The sequence below is a fragment of the Apodemus sylvaticus genome, chromosome 20 (assembly GCF_947179515.1).
Source record: "Apodemus sylvaticus chromosome 20, mApoSyl1.1, whole genome shotgun sequence".
Lineage (NCBI taxonomy): Eukaryota > Metazoa > Chordata > Mammalia > Rodentia > Muridae > Apodemus > Apodemus sylvaticus.
Window position 1 is genome coordinate 18,072,371 of NC_067491.1, and position 17,177 is coordinate 18,089,547.

Genomic DNA, 17,177 nt, shown 5'->3' on the forward strand with positions numbered 1-17,177 from the left:
TTCCCTGAAACATGGGTGTGTAAGCTTCATATGAGTAGTAACATACTATTTCATGTCCAGAAAGTGATTCATATATATATATATATATGAATCACATAGTATATAAAGTATATATATACTTCAGGCAATCAGTAAATATTGATAAATGAATGACTCTAGACTAGCTCACACTGCCAGGTAAGATTTTGTAGAAGGAGAGATTGTGGGGAATTCTACTTGAGCGACAATGACAGTGAAGGACAAATGGCCTACCCTGTCTAACTCCTGATTCTGCCCTGAATTCCCCAGGGCTGCAGGAATCTTCAGGCTACTCTAAGTCATTGTGCTTGGACGATGTTGAAACATCCATGAATGTAACTTGGGATCTATCTATCTATCTATCTATCTAGCTATCTATTTTTTTTAAATCAGAATTCTGTTTCCCCTCAGGTATTGCTTTTCAAAGATCACTGTTCCAAATAATCCGGCAGAAGCAAATGGTTCTCTTGAAATAGAGCTGTCAAGTCTCCTTTGGACTGAGTAGAATATGGAGAGCCGCAGCAGAAGACCTGGGGCTCTACTTAGAAGTCAAGCATCCAAAGAGCCCACATTTTCTCAAGTGTATCTGTTAGTCAGTTGGGGTACAGACTCAATATGTTATGGTATCAGGCAGTGGAGCCTATCTATGAGATTTAAAGAACTCAAATGATCTTCTACTTTGGGGCATGTTTATTAGATACTTGAACACTATTTCTCCTATTTAAGTAAATTGAGGCTCAAATGGCTAGTTGATCATTTTAAGGCTACAAAGTTGAGGAGTAGGGGAGCTGAACCTTAACCCCAGAGTTCAGTTCTCTGCTTATTGCTCATATACAGATTTTCTTTCTAAGGAACAGCAAGTCAGTATCTATCCACAGAGTCATGGAAGATACAAAAACAAGCCAAACACACACTCTGGGGCAGTGTCAGGCCTGAGAAAAGTTGATGTGAGAATACATTTGAACCTGTGTGTGATGTACAGTTAGGGCAAGTTATATTACCTAGACAAATCTTCTTAGCTTACAGTAGCTTAAAAAAAAAAAAAACTTTACACTCACAAAGACCGTGTTCATGGCAGTATCTAAGACCTAGTCTGAGGAAGACCTCCTTCTGAAATGCTTCCCTTAGACAGGAAAAATAGCACAATTAGCTCATAGTTTCTGCTTTAGAGTGTCATCCCACAACCGTAGTTTGGATACTAAAAGAAACCACAAGTTTTGCCATCAGAGAAAGGCAAAGGGTATTTGTGACCAGCATCTGTCTCCTCAGATCTTCTCATTATCTCCTGAGCTGTAAGGCCATGGGCATCACCTCAGAGACTCCCACTGATGACTCAGCTGCTGAGGCTATGAGCACCTGTGCTGCTGCCAGAGGATGCTGTCGGGCGGGAATAGAGTCTTGGCCAGAGAAAGCATGGAGGTTGCCCGTCAGGGTCCTTAGTTGGCATTGCACACTTATGTGACAGTTCAAGGGAAGTATCTACGAGGTGCCCACATCCAGACACCAGTCCAGGCTCCAGGAAGGGAGAGACCTTGTTGCTTACCTTTGGATGGTAGTGATGTATCTGATGCTGAGATTGGATAATCTACTGCTAGTCACTTTTAAAGGCTTCGATAGCTCTTTAAATAATCACAGCGATCCACACAAAGACGGTGCCATTATTACCCCTACTTCATAGATGAAAAAGTTGAATCTGAGAGGTTATATAATGTGCTCGAGTTCATGGATGACTTCAGTGGGTAGAAACCTGTACCAAGGACCTCACACTTTTAACCTCATCTGGCCACAAATAAAGACTATTGTTTGTATTAAGTGCTGGCTTTCATTTATGAATTTGGTAGTAGGAGCAAGGTTAAAGGCATTTTATTGGCAATTCCTCAGAAGACGTTGTCTCACTATTTTGAACCCTATACTCTTAATTTACTAATAGTCATAGTTATCGTCAGTCAACGGTAAAGCAGGAACCCAATTAAGCTCTTCAAAAACTCATTTTGTCTCTTTCAGCAAGCAAGGACCAGGGCAGCTAAGGTAAGTGTGAGGAGTTGGCAGAAGCTGCAGGTGGAGAAGGCATAATCACAGGCAATCAGGGCGCAGTGACTCTCAGCTACTGTGGAGTGCCTGGCTTCCTTCAGTGTGAAGAGTTCTGTTTTGACCATCGATGTAAATCAGAGCAGACTGTGAACAGGTCACCATTTTCTCTTTGGCTGATGCTCTGAAGCCCAAGAGGACAAACGGCAAGAAGTCCTGGTAGGCCTGCCCTTTAGGTTGCCTGTGTGTTGTCACAGGAAGCTTTCTCAGTTCCCAAGAGAGCTTTCCTCATTTCTAGTCTCTTATAGTCACTGACTCTCCCGCTGTGTATTGCTCGTACATAGCTCAGCCTTTCTTAAGGTCGGGAAGTCTGCCAGTGTAGAGCTTGCTACTTAAACTGGGGCTTCTTCTTGGAGCACCCTGATTATGTGGAAAGTTTGACTCTCCACACTTACCACTGTTCCGTTTTAACATACACATTCTGGAACAAACTCTCTTCCTGAACTTTAGATTTCTCCTCTAAGACTTGAATAAATACAACCGTCTCCCACCAAATCTGTTCTTCTTAATACCTGGAATAGTTTAGAAGAATGGGACAGGATTTCTTGTTCACTGATGTATCACTAATCCAGGCTGTTGTGGTTCTTGTACTTGGCTGGATGTTCTGTGGTTCATTTACTGGGGATTTCCTTATGCACTTCTGCATGTCTGAGGCCCTAAATACAATAGTCAATAGTAATAAGCAAGCAATGTCGGCAAATAATACAGTAGGCCAGCTTCTGACTATTGTGAAGTGGAAGGTCAAGGCTCTGTCTGCAGGGCTTTGCTGCCCCAAAGCTGTAGCTCAGTGCTGCTGTGTTTTATGCAGACTTAAAGCTGCTAAGATCTAGTATTCCGAGGGGAGTTCTGTGAGCTTAGGTTCCTGCAGAACGCTCCAACTGTGTTGACTATTCTGCAGGCCAATCAATTAAAAGTCTGTAATTGTGTTGAGTAGGACTGTTGCAGATCAAGAGCCAAAACTATCTTGGAGGCAGAGGAAGGGGGGACGGCAAGTTTAAGGTATGCCTGGGCTACAGAGGGAAAGGCCAGTTTGGCAACTTAGTGGGTTCTTTTCTCCATATTTAAAAGTAAAAAACAAACAAAAATAATAATAATAATTAGGGTTATAGCTCAGCAGTAGAACATGGACTCAGTTTCTAGCTGAATTGATTTGTGCTATCTTTATTCTACCCTGTACTGGTTGGTTTTGTGTGTCAACTTGACACAGGCTGGAGCTATCACAGAGAAAGGCGCTTCAGTTAAGAAAATGCCTCCATGAGATACAGCTGTAAGGCATTTTCCCAATTAGTGATCAAGGGGGAGGGCCCATTGTGGGTGGTGCCATCCCTGGCCTGGTAGTCCTGGGTTCTAAAAGAAAGCAAGCTGAGCAAGCCAGGGGAAGCAAGCCAGTAAGAAACATCCCTCCATGGCCTTTGCATCAGCTCCTGCTTCCTGACCTGCTTGAGTTCCAGTCCTGACTTCCTTTGGTGATGAACAGCAGTGTGGAAGTGTGAGCTGAATAAACCCTTTCCTCCCCAACTTGCTTCTTGGTCTTGATGTTTGTACAGGAATAGAAACTCTGACTAAGACATACCCATTTATCACACATCTCTTTATTCTTTTGACTTTGAGGTAAAACCTATTGTATAGATAAGGTTAATATAGCACCAGCTTCACTTAACCAGAAGCTCAGAAAGCCAACAGAGAACATCTAGTCCAGTGGTCCCCAACCTTCCTAATGCTATGACCCTTCAATACAGTTTCTCATGTTGTGTGACTCCCAAGCATAAATTACTTTATTGCTACTTCATAACTATAATTTTGCTAGTTATGAATCCTTATGTAAATATAATGTACCTAAATCCTTAATAAATTTATATATGTACATAAATAAATAAATTTATAAATAAATTTATGTACATAATATGTACATAAATCCTTATGTACATATCAGAATATGTAGGATCTCTGATATGTAGCTCCTGTAAAAGGGGTCACTCAACCATCAAAGGGGTCTAGGCCCTACTTCATTGTAACCTCCCCCCTGATGTCTCTGCTAGTGAATTCAGCGTATGCATTGATTTATAACCTCTACTCTGTGGTAGAGTCCAAGTAGGCATTTCCTCAGTGGTACATACAATTCCAGTTAACCCGAAATTGGGTTCCAGGAACACAGTCACTAATATTAGGCTCCAAATAAATGGCCTATTATTCCTCTTGGAGCAAGTGCTATGTTTTGCACTGACAGTTCAAAATTCAGATTTTTTTTTTAAAAAAATGTACAATACTCAGATTTAAAACATTGTCTCACATTTTGAGGTGTTTTGGAGTAAAGAGATTGCTGGCAGAAGTAAGATTCCTTTGAAAGATACAAATCACTGAATCTGGCAGAGTGGGGTGTGCCCAAGGGGAACCGCAAGGACCGGGATTTGAAAGTTCCCTGGGTGTTCCCTGTATGCTGTGTCATGCCATTCAAGGATCCAAGCTGACATGGCAGAGCTAGGGTCCCAGTGACATTTGAGTGGTAAGAAGGCGTGTCAAGGAGGAGAAAACGGGTAGGGGCAGGAGTGGGCCACCACTGTGTCTGGGACACACTTGGAGAGCACAGACAGAGAGGTAGGGGAGAGGTTAAGTGTAGAGTAGGACAGTAGACAGGATGCAGGGGTGGGGCCAGTATGGTAGTGAGGAGAAGGAAGTGCCAGAGTTGTTATCCAGGCTTCGAAGCTGGCAAAGTGTGCGGATTGTGACTCGGTTGTTGATTGACACCAGAAGGACTGGTGCAGGAGCAGGCGGGGCGGGCTGATGGTCAGGGAAAGGAAAGCCAGTAAATGTTTCATTCCTTTTGCCAACCGTCCAGGCAGGCTGGAGACAAATTCTTGGGACCTACATGTGTAAAGATGATGCAGTCCTGGGAAGGGTGGGGCCAAGAAGCACCTTAAGGGCAGGCTCTGGAGATGGACCATTTCCAGGGGAGAGAGGAGATGCCCAGGGGACGGCTAACGGCGTGATGTGATTCTGCATTCTATCACGGCATCCCCTGAAAGACCTAAACACCACCTCCAGCCCCAGCATGGGGTAAGACAGTGCAGCCCTCACCCGGGCTGGGCACTGATTCAGATAGCTAAGCTGACAAGTGACAGGCTCACCTGCACGTGGCAATCAGTGACTCAGTGAATCGGCCCCTGCAAGAACTGTGTGCGCATCTGTAATGCGGTTCTCTAGGTAGCATGTATTCAACACAGGGAAGAACACTGGCTTTCCCCGAGACTGCTCATTTCTTTCCTATGCAACTTTTCATCAAAGAGCTGCTGTCGTTAGACATTTTCTCCTATTTGGAAGAGGACACACAATGATTTTGGCTTCGACTCCATCAGCAGGCTTTCTCAGAGAGTCAGAAAGTTATTGATGCCCAGTTCAGCGGGACACATTGTAGAGAACAGAGATCCAGCTTCTTGTCACTGATAATGTCTGAGACACTGTGGTCTGAAACCCCTCTGCTGTCACCATGAGACCAGAGTCCCTTGCTTGGCTTTAGAACACGGCAATCATAGATCATAAACATTCTGGAAACAATTCTGAAGAGAAATCCACTCACAATTTGCTTATGTAATCCTAGGGGTAATTATTTCACTAACACATCTTTGAGGAGGAAAATCACGCTGTTACTGTTAGATGTAACATTTCCCAAGCTACATACTGAGTTGCCTTTCTAACTAGAAAACATTTTTCTAGTGTCTCTTATTGGAAGGAGTTGAAGGTCACAGTAGCAGTATGGACAAGCAGGGTGCCGAGGGTCCATTACAGGGCTCCCCTGATGAGAATAATATCGAGCTAATATCAGAAATGGGCTTAAATGTTATGCTTTTTCATTTCTTCATTTTAGTTCCGGGGACTGATTCTAGAGTCTGGCATCATGCTGGGCAAGAGCCCCCCCCCCTCGCACCCTCTTTCTCTTGTCCTTACTTTGAGGCAGAGTCCCACTCAGTGTCTCAGACAGGCCTTGAATTTTGATCCTCCCATCGTAGTCTCCTGACTCTCTGGGATTGTGGCCTCACAGTGCAGAGCATGGTTGTACTTACCCTGCCTTGTTCATTGGTTTCCATGTAAGGAGGGCCCTTTGGCTCTCCGATATGGATTTGGTTGGCAGTAAAAGTGTATGGTCCTTGCTGCCTGCTGCCTCTGAGAAGCATTTCCTATACCCTATCAGACTGAAGAAGGGCAACAGGAGGGCAGAGTCAGGAAGGAGTTAAGAGTCTTGCACTTCCGATCATTTTTGCTTTCGGAATGATTTTTGTGATTAGAAGAGATGCGCATAAGTGGAGATGGTAAATTGCCACTTAAGATGACAAGCCATTGGTTATTCATAATTAATATGTAGTCATTTGTAATTAATAACACAGTGCAATTAATAGGTAATTACTGCACAATGACTACTATATATTCATCTATGGTGCAGTGATGTCACTGTTCATGACTGGCCCTACTGTTTAGCTGATAGCTGAAAGTGCAGACAAGAGACTGCTCCAAATTCCTACTAAGTAGGGAGAAAGGAGGAGGCTGGGTATTCACCGTTAGACTGCTAGCGAGGCTCCCCACGTACACCTTCGCCACTGATTGGACACTGAGTCGCTTTGTGAGCATGCGCCAAACCCGGTTACTTCTCTAACAGCAGTTCTCTGAGAACCAACCAGAAACATCAACTTCTAACGCTTGGCCTCCACATTAGGAAAGCAAAACCTTAACTTTCATTTTCCTTTTTAAGTTCCCTCCCACAAACGGCATAGCGAATGTGTAATTTAATTAAACTGATGTTTCTTCATACATGTAAACGGGTCGAGCGAGCACAAGTAGTTTCCTTTTGATCTTTCTCTCTTTGGAACAATTATTTCATTGAATCACCAGCCCCGTAAACCCGACTACCATTTTGCAAGGGTCATTCTGGTTAATGAAACCTTGTCTCTGTTTACGAGGTCCTCGCTACGTCTGTCTCCTTCCCTTCTGTCTGCTTTTACTCGCAAAGTTCAGGTTAGTGTTATTCTCTCGTATTTAAATGCTATTTGTTCTGCATTGGTTGTCCTGTCTCAGCCTCTGCTGGACCACACTAAAATCAGTTTAGAATAAAGTTAAAAACCGTAGCGTGATCAGCCACACCCCATGTAGCCCAGCCCTTCGCATCTCCGCTCTCTTCATTTGCCTTTGATATCTTTAGCCCCTACTTGGAAAGCACATGTTTCTTGATGCGTCAGGACCTTGGTATAAGCCCGTTCTAAATCGCTTTCTGTTGCTGCGATAAATGTCACAATCAAAACCAACCAGGGAAGGGGCGTAATTTCTTTCACACGTTACTGTCCATTATAGAGAAAAGACAAAGCAGGAACCGGAAGCAGAAACCACGGAGTGCTGCTTGCTAGATTGTTCCCTCTGTTTGCTCAGCCAGCTTTTTTACACATAGCCCAGGCCCGCCTGCCTCAGGACACACCACCCGCGGTAGGCTGGGCTCCTCTATGACAATGCCCCACAGACAGACAGGCTCACGCGCTAATCTGATGCACACATTCCGTAGCTGAAGTTCCCCCTTCCCAGATTGTCAAACTGGTTGATAACCCAAGATGAACCATTACGATGCTGTTTCCCTGCTTGAAATCTCTCCAGTTCCCACCACCTGGCTCACTCTTATTTAGTTTTCAGATTCCAAGTTTTCAGTTACTTCATCGGGGGGGGGGGGAGGTGGGGTGGATTTATCTTAATCTCTTAGCCCAGTTATGTACCAATAGGCACACACATTTTCAGCAAGCCTGCTTATTTATTATTCTGACCTTAATCATAGCTTGTATCTGCAAGTGTTGAATTGAGTGACTAATGAATGCTTAGCATTTATCTAGCCAGTTATATATACATGATACCTATTGTATATTATCAGTGCACTATTCTCTAAAGAAGTAAAGATCTATTTTAAAAGATATTTGAAATTTTAAGGCAAATAAGGCATAGAATTCTGAACACCAGTTTTGATGGGGTGGTGGTACTGGAACACATCTATGAAGAAGAGACTTAAATAGCAAGGGAGAAATGAGTGGGATGATGGCTATAGCTGGAGATCTATTAGAAAATTAGGACTCTGTGAGCCATATTGGACACTGTAGTTGGAACTCTTTAGAAGGTGAAAATACTGTCTGCCATATTGGACACTGTAGATGGAACCCTTTAGAAGGTGAAGATACTGTCTGCCATATTGGACACTGTAGCTGGAACCCTTTAGAAGGTGAAGATACTGTCTGCCATATTGGACACTGTAGATTGAATCAATTAGAAGATGAAGATACTGTCTGCCATATTGGACACTGTAGCTGGAACCCTTTAGAAGGTGAAGATACTATCTGCCATCTTGGACACTGTAGATAGAATCCATTAGAAGATGAAGATACTGTCTGCCATATTGGACACTGTAGCTGGAACCCTTTAGAAGGTGAAGATACTATCTGCCATCTTGGACACTGTAGATTGAATCCATTAGAAGGTGAAGATACTATCTGCCATCTTGGACACTGTAGATTGAACCCATTAGAAGGTGAAGATACTATCTGCCATCTTGGACACTGTAGATTGAATCCATTAGAAGGTGAAGATACTGTCATCCATATTGGATACTCTTATTTGGTTCCAGATTTGTTTTCCAAGCTGACCACTCTCTCACTCTCCTGGATGTGACCTCCAGTCCATAAAGTGAAGATGCTACACTGTATAAACTCTAATCATTTCTCTGTCTCTTAGATTTTATGCTGCTAAAGCCACTTAGCTGCCTTCATAAGCACCAGACAGCTAGTTTGACAAGGAAAAAAATACCCATCATGTTGGCAGAAGAGTATAATGATTTCCCTGACACAAATTCAACTTTTTTTTTTGTTTCAGAGAAAGTTTTCAACTTTGTAATGCATCTTGTCTCAGTCATGGGGGCTGAATCTCATGTTTTCAGCATTCATTTATTAAACAAAAATTTCCAAGTGTCAGTGTGCCTTTTAACACCATCAAAGATAGTAATCTATCAGGGGGACATCCTGTGAGACCACACACATCACTATGTTAGAGTGACGGTTCTCCAAGGGAGGGTGCTTATCGATTAACATGGATTTGTTCCCAGTGTAATCTAATTGGCTTAAGTATGGCTACTAGCTGCTTATCACAAGCTTTATCTATACTCAAAAGGGAGTAACCCGGAAGTACAAAACCAATGACATCATTCTTTGCTACTGATCATTAGTTGACACTACTTGAGAGCAGAAGAGAGAAACCTGGAGGTTGTGCAAAAGTTGAGAGCAGAAGAGAGAAACCTGGAGGTTGTGCAAAAGTCCAGATTGAATGGCCAGGTAGGAAGACGGGCACTTAAGTGCAGAATATGCCAGAGGCAGAAAGCAAGAAACCAACTTGAGTAAATTCGGGATTTCAAGGACACTGCACAGGTATACACAGACACAAGAGAATACAAAGGCAAGAAACAGCTAGACACAGAACAGAATCAGGCAGATTGTATAGCAAGCTTCAGAGGCAGCATGTATACAAAGGCCTGGGATAAATCTGACCAGGCTAGTGGGATCGCTCTAGTTTTTCTTAGGTTTATAAAACTAATTATTTCCTACAACCAGCCTCACCACTTTCCCTAAAAACTAATACCCCCTCAGATACAAGGTTTCCACGATGATTCTAATTTTCATGAAACGGACAAGATTAACCATCACATCACCCATGGCCTAGAATACAGACTTGTCATTCATTCATGTTATGAGAGTTATGTTCAAGAGTATTACCGGATGTCAGGAAGTGAGTATCAGGCTCTTAATGGACTACCCTGCCCATATGGCATGCCTACCAGACCATTGTTTTGTAGAATAAGGAATTAAGGCCATGGAACTGAATCCCAGTTCAGCTCCTATTTTTCCTCTTTATTCCATGTGCCTTTCTACATCTATGACATAAAATAGATAATTCTGGGTGTTGGACATTTCCAACATATCTTTGATAATTTAAACCAAGTGCATTTAACCTTTAGCTTATGGATTGTGAGTATCCGAGGATAGCTATGAAAGCAGCCACACACATTTGTAGATGGCAATATTGTGTTGCAGTGTCAAAAGGTTGGATGTCCTGACTATATATTGTTGTGACCAAATGAATTAAACTGCTTAAAATGTGATGGAGAAGCCCATGTGTAACATGTTCTTCTATGATTGTAGCACATGCTTTATTTGCAAGGTTATATTGTATACAATCTATTACATCTAATTGTGTCAGATTTGGTTTGGGGGAAATGAGGTAGAATAAAGCATCCCAGGAGACATCAGCTTTACATTTCAAGTTGCTCTCCCTCTTTAGCAGTGTCACAGTTGCACAGAGTAGTGCACACCCATGATCTCAGCACTTGGAGAGCTGAGGCAGGAGGATCATGATTTTGTGGCCAACTATAGTTATTCAGTGAGACTTGATTTTTCTTTTTTAAAGAAGCTAAAGTCTGAAGAGAGCGGGGATGAAGGGAAGGGTTTTAAGGTGGGATTGTGAGGATAGGAGAGAGGTGTGCTTTCGATCAGGTTGTAAAGTGAATAAAGTTATTTAATTAAAAAAGAAGCTAAACAAACAAGAAGACATGTAGTGAAGTAATTATCTTTTGACAAACACAATAGACCTAGACTCTACTGCAGTCCTGTGCTCACTTTATAAGTATATGCAAGAGACAGACTCAGAGTACGACTTCTCCTGGCCTAACCAGAGCAATGGCTGGTGCTTCCTGTTTGGAAATCCTCTCACAGAAGCAGGTTGTGCCAATCTGGTTTGTGTTGCTATAATGAAATACCTAGGTCTGGGGAGCTTTATGAGGAAAGGACACATGTTTGGCTCACAGTTCTGGCGCTCTAAGGCTGAGCATCCCCATCTGGTCTGTTTCTCTCACGATCTATCCCAAGACACTACAGGTCTCACCACCGCAAAAGACAAGGAGCACGAGTGTTTATCTGTTTGCTCTAGCCTTGCTGTTTCTTTTTATAAAGCTGTGTGTTACCAATAATCAGACCACTATAGATGATTTTTAGCCAGTGCTAATCTTAATCTCCCAAACCATACTTCTGAATATCATTGTCAGATAAATTTCTGGTCCGGTGATACTTAACAACATAGATTAAATTCTAACACATGAACCCTTCAGGACACATATAAACCACAGCCAGCATGTTTACCCGCATCCACAGCCTGTGCTTTGTCAAAGTGTTAGATAATCTGACTGACTTGACAGTTCCTCATACATGTGACTACGATGACGACATTTTAAACACTAAGTTAATTTTAATGAATTAAACAGAGTTCACCGAACGATGATTCTATCCATCTATATTCTTTCCCAAATAGTTCTGTTATATTTCTACTATTGCCTTCACAAATTACACAATTTAGCAGTGTAATTAACACAAATTGCTTCATAGTTCTGTGCATTAGACTTTTGACGTGGGTCTGATATGAAATGATCTACTCTCTACTTTGTTCTTTTGCATAGATTTTGAGGCAGAATCTGCTTCTTGGGCTACTCCAGCTTCTGGAAACTTCTGTATTCCATGTTTTTTTTTTTTTTTATTTTATTTATTTTTTTTTTTTTGTTCTTCCTTTGTATCCCTCTGACTTCCAGTCCCACTTTTAAAGTCTATTAAACACCCTAGGTCCAGAAGCCCAGAAAGAGCTCTTCAGTTCAGGGCCATCTTAAGATGTTTCACCTGTTTAGTCTTATTTTCTCATTTCAGTTACAGATGACACTTTCTGAGGTTTCAAGAATTAAAACATACGTACCTCTGGGATGGATTATTATTCCTACCACAGTCACTTTTGAATTGTGTAGATTGATCCTGGGATCTCCAATGATGGCTCAATTGCTTTTCTTAACTAAACATTACTCAGGATGGGATAGAGATTTTGGTGGTTGAGTGACTGGGGTGAAAACACATTGAGCTAAAAATGAAAGGGTCTGGAAGCTAGGTTGGAAACACCCATTATAAACTCCTCACTCATGGCACGGTGGGACCGGTCAGGGTGGGCCAGTAGCTGTGTCTCCATTTGAGAGTATAGGAACCCTCCTAGTGTCTAGCCAGAGGATAAGATTGAAGGAGTCTCAAAATAACCTTCTCTAGCAGAGTCACCAGAACTGTGTCCAGGTTCTCACAGTCTCCATCCTGTCCATGAGCATCAGGACCAGTGGGCTCAGACCATCTTCCTCTCCATCAGTCAGTTTTTACAGTTTCATTCCTTAAACTGGGCTGGCTTTAGAGATACTATGGCACTATCTGTGAGTCTTCTTTGGTTGGATCTAGAGAAATTCATCATTGAACTTTCCCCTATTCTGAAAAAAGCCTTCTAGTGGAAATGCCATTCTGACTTACACCTACTGAAATTGGGATCCATTCTGCCAACAACAACAAGAAGAAACCAACAACCCCTTCAACCATCCCTTTCCCTACACATACAATACATAAACAGCCACAGATAGCCTAAAACAGAACTTCCTATGCATTATCAGGAAGGTTATAAATAGTGTGCTAAGATGCTAAATGAGAAGCTCTGATTTCGGACTTACAAACATGCTATGGGTAATTTGACTTCATTTAGAGCTATTGCATAATGTCCATGTATTAATCTTACTCTATTTGCATGACACACTGGCCATCCCACACTCCCCAGATCGCTCTCCCAATACTGAAGTGTGACCTTTCAAAAGCTATTATCTCTAGAACTTACATCTGACATCTTGACTCCCAAACTCAGAGTGTCAAGAGACCCTAGGGAAATAGCTAAAGATGGACATAGATAATTCTGGGTGTTTCACATTTTGCAACAAGACAGCTTTCATCATAGGAATTGGAAACCTATTGAAACTAATAAAAATGTATATTAAACTGACTTTACATAACAGAATGACATTTTGAAATAGTTAATGTATTCCAAGTGGGTTTTTTTTTTTTACAGAAATAAGTATTTTAATGGTTTATGAAGGGAAAAAGAAACCCTGAAAACCCAGCTTTCAATACTTCACATTTATTTAAAACAAGATTCTTGGTGGTTTAAAATAGTACCAAGTCACTAAGCCCCACTGTCTAAACACTTCCTTGCGTTACACAGCTAATGGAACTTAAAGAAGTGCTTTTCATACATGGCCCCCAGGCCTGTGACAGCATCATCATCAGAGAATGTTTCAAATGTAAACTGAGTCATAATACACATCTTAAGTTAGTAACTGAGGATTCAGGAGTCCTCCAGACAATGAACATAAGAGAAACTTTGACTCAAGATGAGGAAAATTAGTAAGTTTGGTGTTGGAGAGATGGTTCAGACATGTAGAACCCATACTGCTATTTGTAAAGGACCTGGGATTGGTGGCTCCCAGCACTGATTTCAAGGGGTTCATAAAAGCTCTAATGAAGCAGCCAACATCTCTGGCCTCTGCAGGCACCTTCAGTGATGTGCATGAGCTTACACAAAGACACACACACACGAGCACAAAGAAATTTGTTCCTAGAAGGCTGAATTCAACTTTCCAGACACCTGCTACCGTATGTCAGAATGGAGACAACCACATCATGCTTTCTGCCAGCTGCTCATACATACATCCAACTAGGAAACATACGAGCCACTCGGAGTGCCACCGAAGGCCAACTGCCTTAAAAAAACACAAAACCCAAAAATACTGATGTGTAAGGAAACGTGCTAATCACACTGACTGTTAGCTATTCAAGTCTTTGCTTCTCAATTTAGTAAACTAATCTATAATTTAGTGCAATGTAAACATGTGGTAATAAAAATATAATTACCAAACTTAAGTTTAACATCAAAATATAAAAAAATAAGACTAAAGATATATTGTACAAAGCACAAGTTGGCTTTTCTTAGTAATATATGACATGCTGAGAAAAACACATTTGGTTGTATGTTCTAGGTAACAGCTTTCAGACACAGAGTTCTGCAAATCTTAAAGTTATGGTGTTCTCAACCAGACACCCTGAGAAGGGGCAGGTGTGACTTCAAGACAGAGTGGAGAGTGCTGCTAATAAAGGGTCTGACCATCCACTCTGGCAGCCTTTGGTCACCCACTGAGGAACCTAGAGGCTCTACACAATTACTGTCCATTCTACATCCATCTGTAGCTTGAGAGAATATTTTGCCCAAACACTAACACTCATCCAAAAGAAAGAAGTTTGACTTAAAAGTGTACATATATAAAACATATTCTATATATGGCCATACATATATTTGTGAATGTATGTTTGTATGTATGCATGTATGTATGTATAAGAAACAGAAGCCAGACATGGTGTAGCACTATACCTAAATTAATACAACTCGGGAAGCTGAAGCAGGAGGATTGCCTTAAGTTCAAGGCCAGCCTGAGTTACAGAATAAGACTGTCTCAAAACAAACAAATGTATACCCTAACACATGCGTGCATGCAGGCAGAGACAGAGAGAGACAGAGAGAGAAAGACAGAGACAGAGACAGACAGAGAGAGACAGAGACAGACAGACAGACAGACAGACAGAGACTGACTATGCATAATATCTCCTAGTCAGGAACGGTAAATGGCAGGGTGCTGATGACCTCGCCAGACTCGGTGACGATGGCATCATAGACCCAGCACCAGTTGCACCAGCACTCCGGCCCACACCTGCTGGGGTTGCACTCCTGGCATGGGTAGAAGCATCCCAGGCAGTCCTGGGTCCACGTCGTTACAGAGCCGCTTTTGTCATACTTCTTCATCACCTTGTGCTTCACAGAAAAACATTCATTCATCTTTGACATCCTCAATTTCTTTTTTCTGCTGCCTTGTCTCAGGGTTAAAATTTGCCACCAGCGGTCCAGGGGTTTGAAATGCCAAGCACTTGAGCTGCCGTTCTATCTGTTGCCGGCCATCACTGAAGAACTAGTCCAAGTGTTTTAGCTAAGTCAAATAAAAGGGAAGGCAACTTCTTCCTGAACATAGGGGAGATTCTCAATGAGGAATATTATAGTCCTATTGATTAACTCATTTGCTCATAGTCTTACTGTTCCCTGTAAGTTCAAACCCAGTTAACACCTTACCATGAAGGCATATGTATGGGCACACAGTTCTCATCAACAGTTTAAGGACACTTTGTGGATAAGCAATCCTGTTTACTTCCTTACAGCACTCAGTTTACACTGCCAGTTTCCTTTAGCTCAGTGATTCTCAACCTGTGGTTTGTGACCCCTTTGGGGGTCAAGTGACCTTTCTACAGGGGCTGCCTAAGACCACCAGAAAACATAGAGATTTCCATTATGGTTCATAAAAGTTGCAAAAAAAATTGACAGCTATGTAGAATTATTCTCATTGCTATTTTTATTTTATTTTTAAATAATTTTATTTAATTTGTTAAAGGGTCACAGCATTAGGGAGGTTGAGAACCACTATAGATAATATCGATCCTTCAGTCTCCAACTCCTTTTACAGTAGTGGATTTCTACTTGTTTTTCTTTCTAAATTACACTGTTAACGGAAAGAAGGTGAAACCACATTCCCTTTAAACAGCCCAATAGTGCAACGAAAACATGTTATTACCCAGCTGCCGCACTCCATGTGACTTGTGAGTTTTTGCTTGCAGATGAGTTTGTGGTACCTTCTCCCATCATCCTCCAGAAGCATCATGCCAGGCTCTACCCAGTGTCATTGATGCTACAAAACTGGCAAACTGTTCATATGCTGATCTTTTAGAAACTGCTGTGTAATAGAACCTAAACACCTGCTCTAGATTTACTCTTTGATAGTTCCCAGGACAGGTCAGTGGGGACGGATGCTTATGGCATTTGTGATACACATACACACTGGTCTTCTGTGCTATAGCAACTCAACATGAAATATGGCGGGTTTAAGCAGAAGAAAATATGATCTTGCAATCTTGGAGAGATAACCTTGAAGAAAAGTTGCTAGCAGGGTTGCTGCCCCCTCCAAAGCTCTACAGGAGACTGTTCTTTATCTCCTCCTGCACCCAGTGCCTCCTGACCTGGTGGCCACACCTCTTCCAGCTTTGACTCTGCGGTCCTTCACAAGCACACTAGGCACTCTTGATTTCTGAGCTCTCCCGCCAGCTCCTGGTTACAGTTCAGATTTCACAAATGTGGACTGCTAGTGAACAGACATCATAAACTTAAGACTGTTAAAATACTTATTTTTTTATATGAAATATGAATGGATGATATTTACTGAGCACATCTGTGTGTCAGAACTCACTGCAGCTGAGCGTGAAGACCTAAAATGATAAGAACATAGCAGGAGCACAGGTGCTGGCACATCTCCTTAGTTACTGTCTCTTTATTGAACACTGTGGTGTTCTGTTAACACATTATGCAGGGAAACTCAGAGCTCCTTCAGTGGATTAAGGGCTCGGTTTGTGTGATTCTACAATAATGTCTTGTCTCGTTACTGAAAGTCAATGTGATCTATTCCCAAACCTGTTTATGCTAAATATCTTTATTACTATAATTGATGTAATTTAAGAACTTTGATGTAGGATGACTAATGGGAACACTTAAAATTAGATCATTGTTATTTCTATGTTAAGTAAATTACAAGCTTTAAAGTGTTTGAGACTTGAAGTGTGCCTCCCAAATCTTGCCAAATTATTGTAATAGACTAGAAAACAGAAAATTGTAGAAGCACTCTCTCCTCACATCGGGCTTCTTTGTCGTCATTCGCGTTTATGGAAATGAAAAATGGAAATCAAAGGTATCAGTTGGGGTTAAATACCCCATAGTTGCTGAGTATGAATTTTGGTCAGCGGTGAATCTCTGAAATAGTCTCCAGATGTCAAAAAGAAATAGTCTCTGGTTCTCGGTCATCTAAGTAACGCCAGGTATGGGTTCCATTTAATGGAGCGGGCTTTAAGTCAAATTAGACATTGGGTGGTTACTCCCGCACTCTGTGCCACTGTTGCCCTAGCATATTTTGCAAGCAGGACAGATTGTACATCAACAAGTTTGTGGCTGGGTTGGTGTTTACATTTCCTTTTAGGTAGCCTGCAGAATTCCTCCCTGTGCCAAAGACGCTAGAACGTAAGCAT

At 41.9% G+C, this 17,177-nt stretch overlaps 1 protein-coding gene across 1 annotated transcript; it reads right to left on the reverse strand.

Annotated features, from left to right (window-relative positions):
- Positions 1–14,667: 14,667 nt before the first annotated feature.
- Positions 14,668–14,904, reverse strand: LOC127671077 (ARL14 effector protein-like). Its single transcript, XM_052165747.1, has one exon. It carries the CDS (start codon positions 14,902–14,904, stop codon positions 14,668–14,670), a length of 237 nt encoding a protein of 78 aa, XP_052021707.1.
- Positions 14,905–17,177: the final 2,273 nt, after the last annotated feature.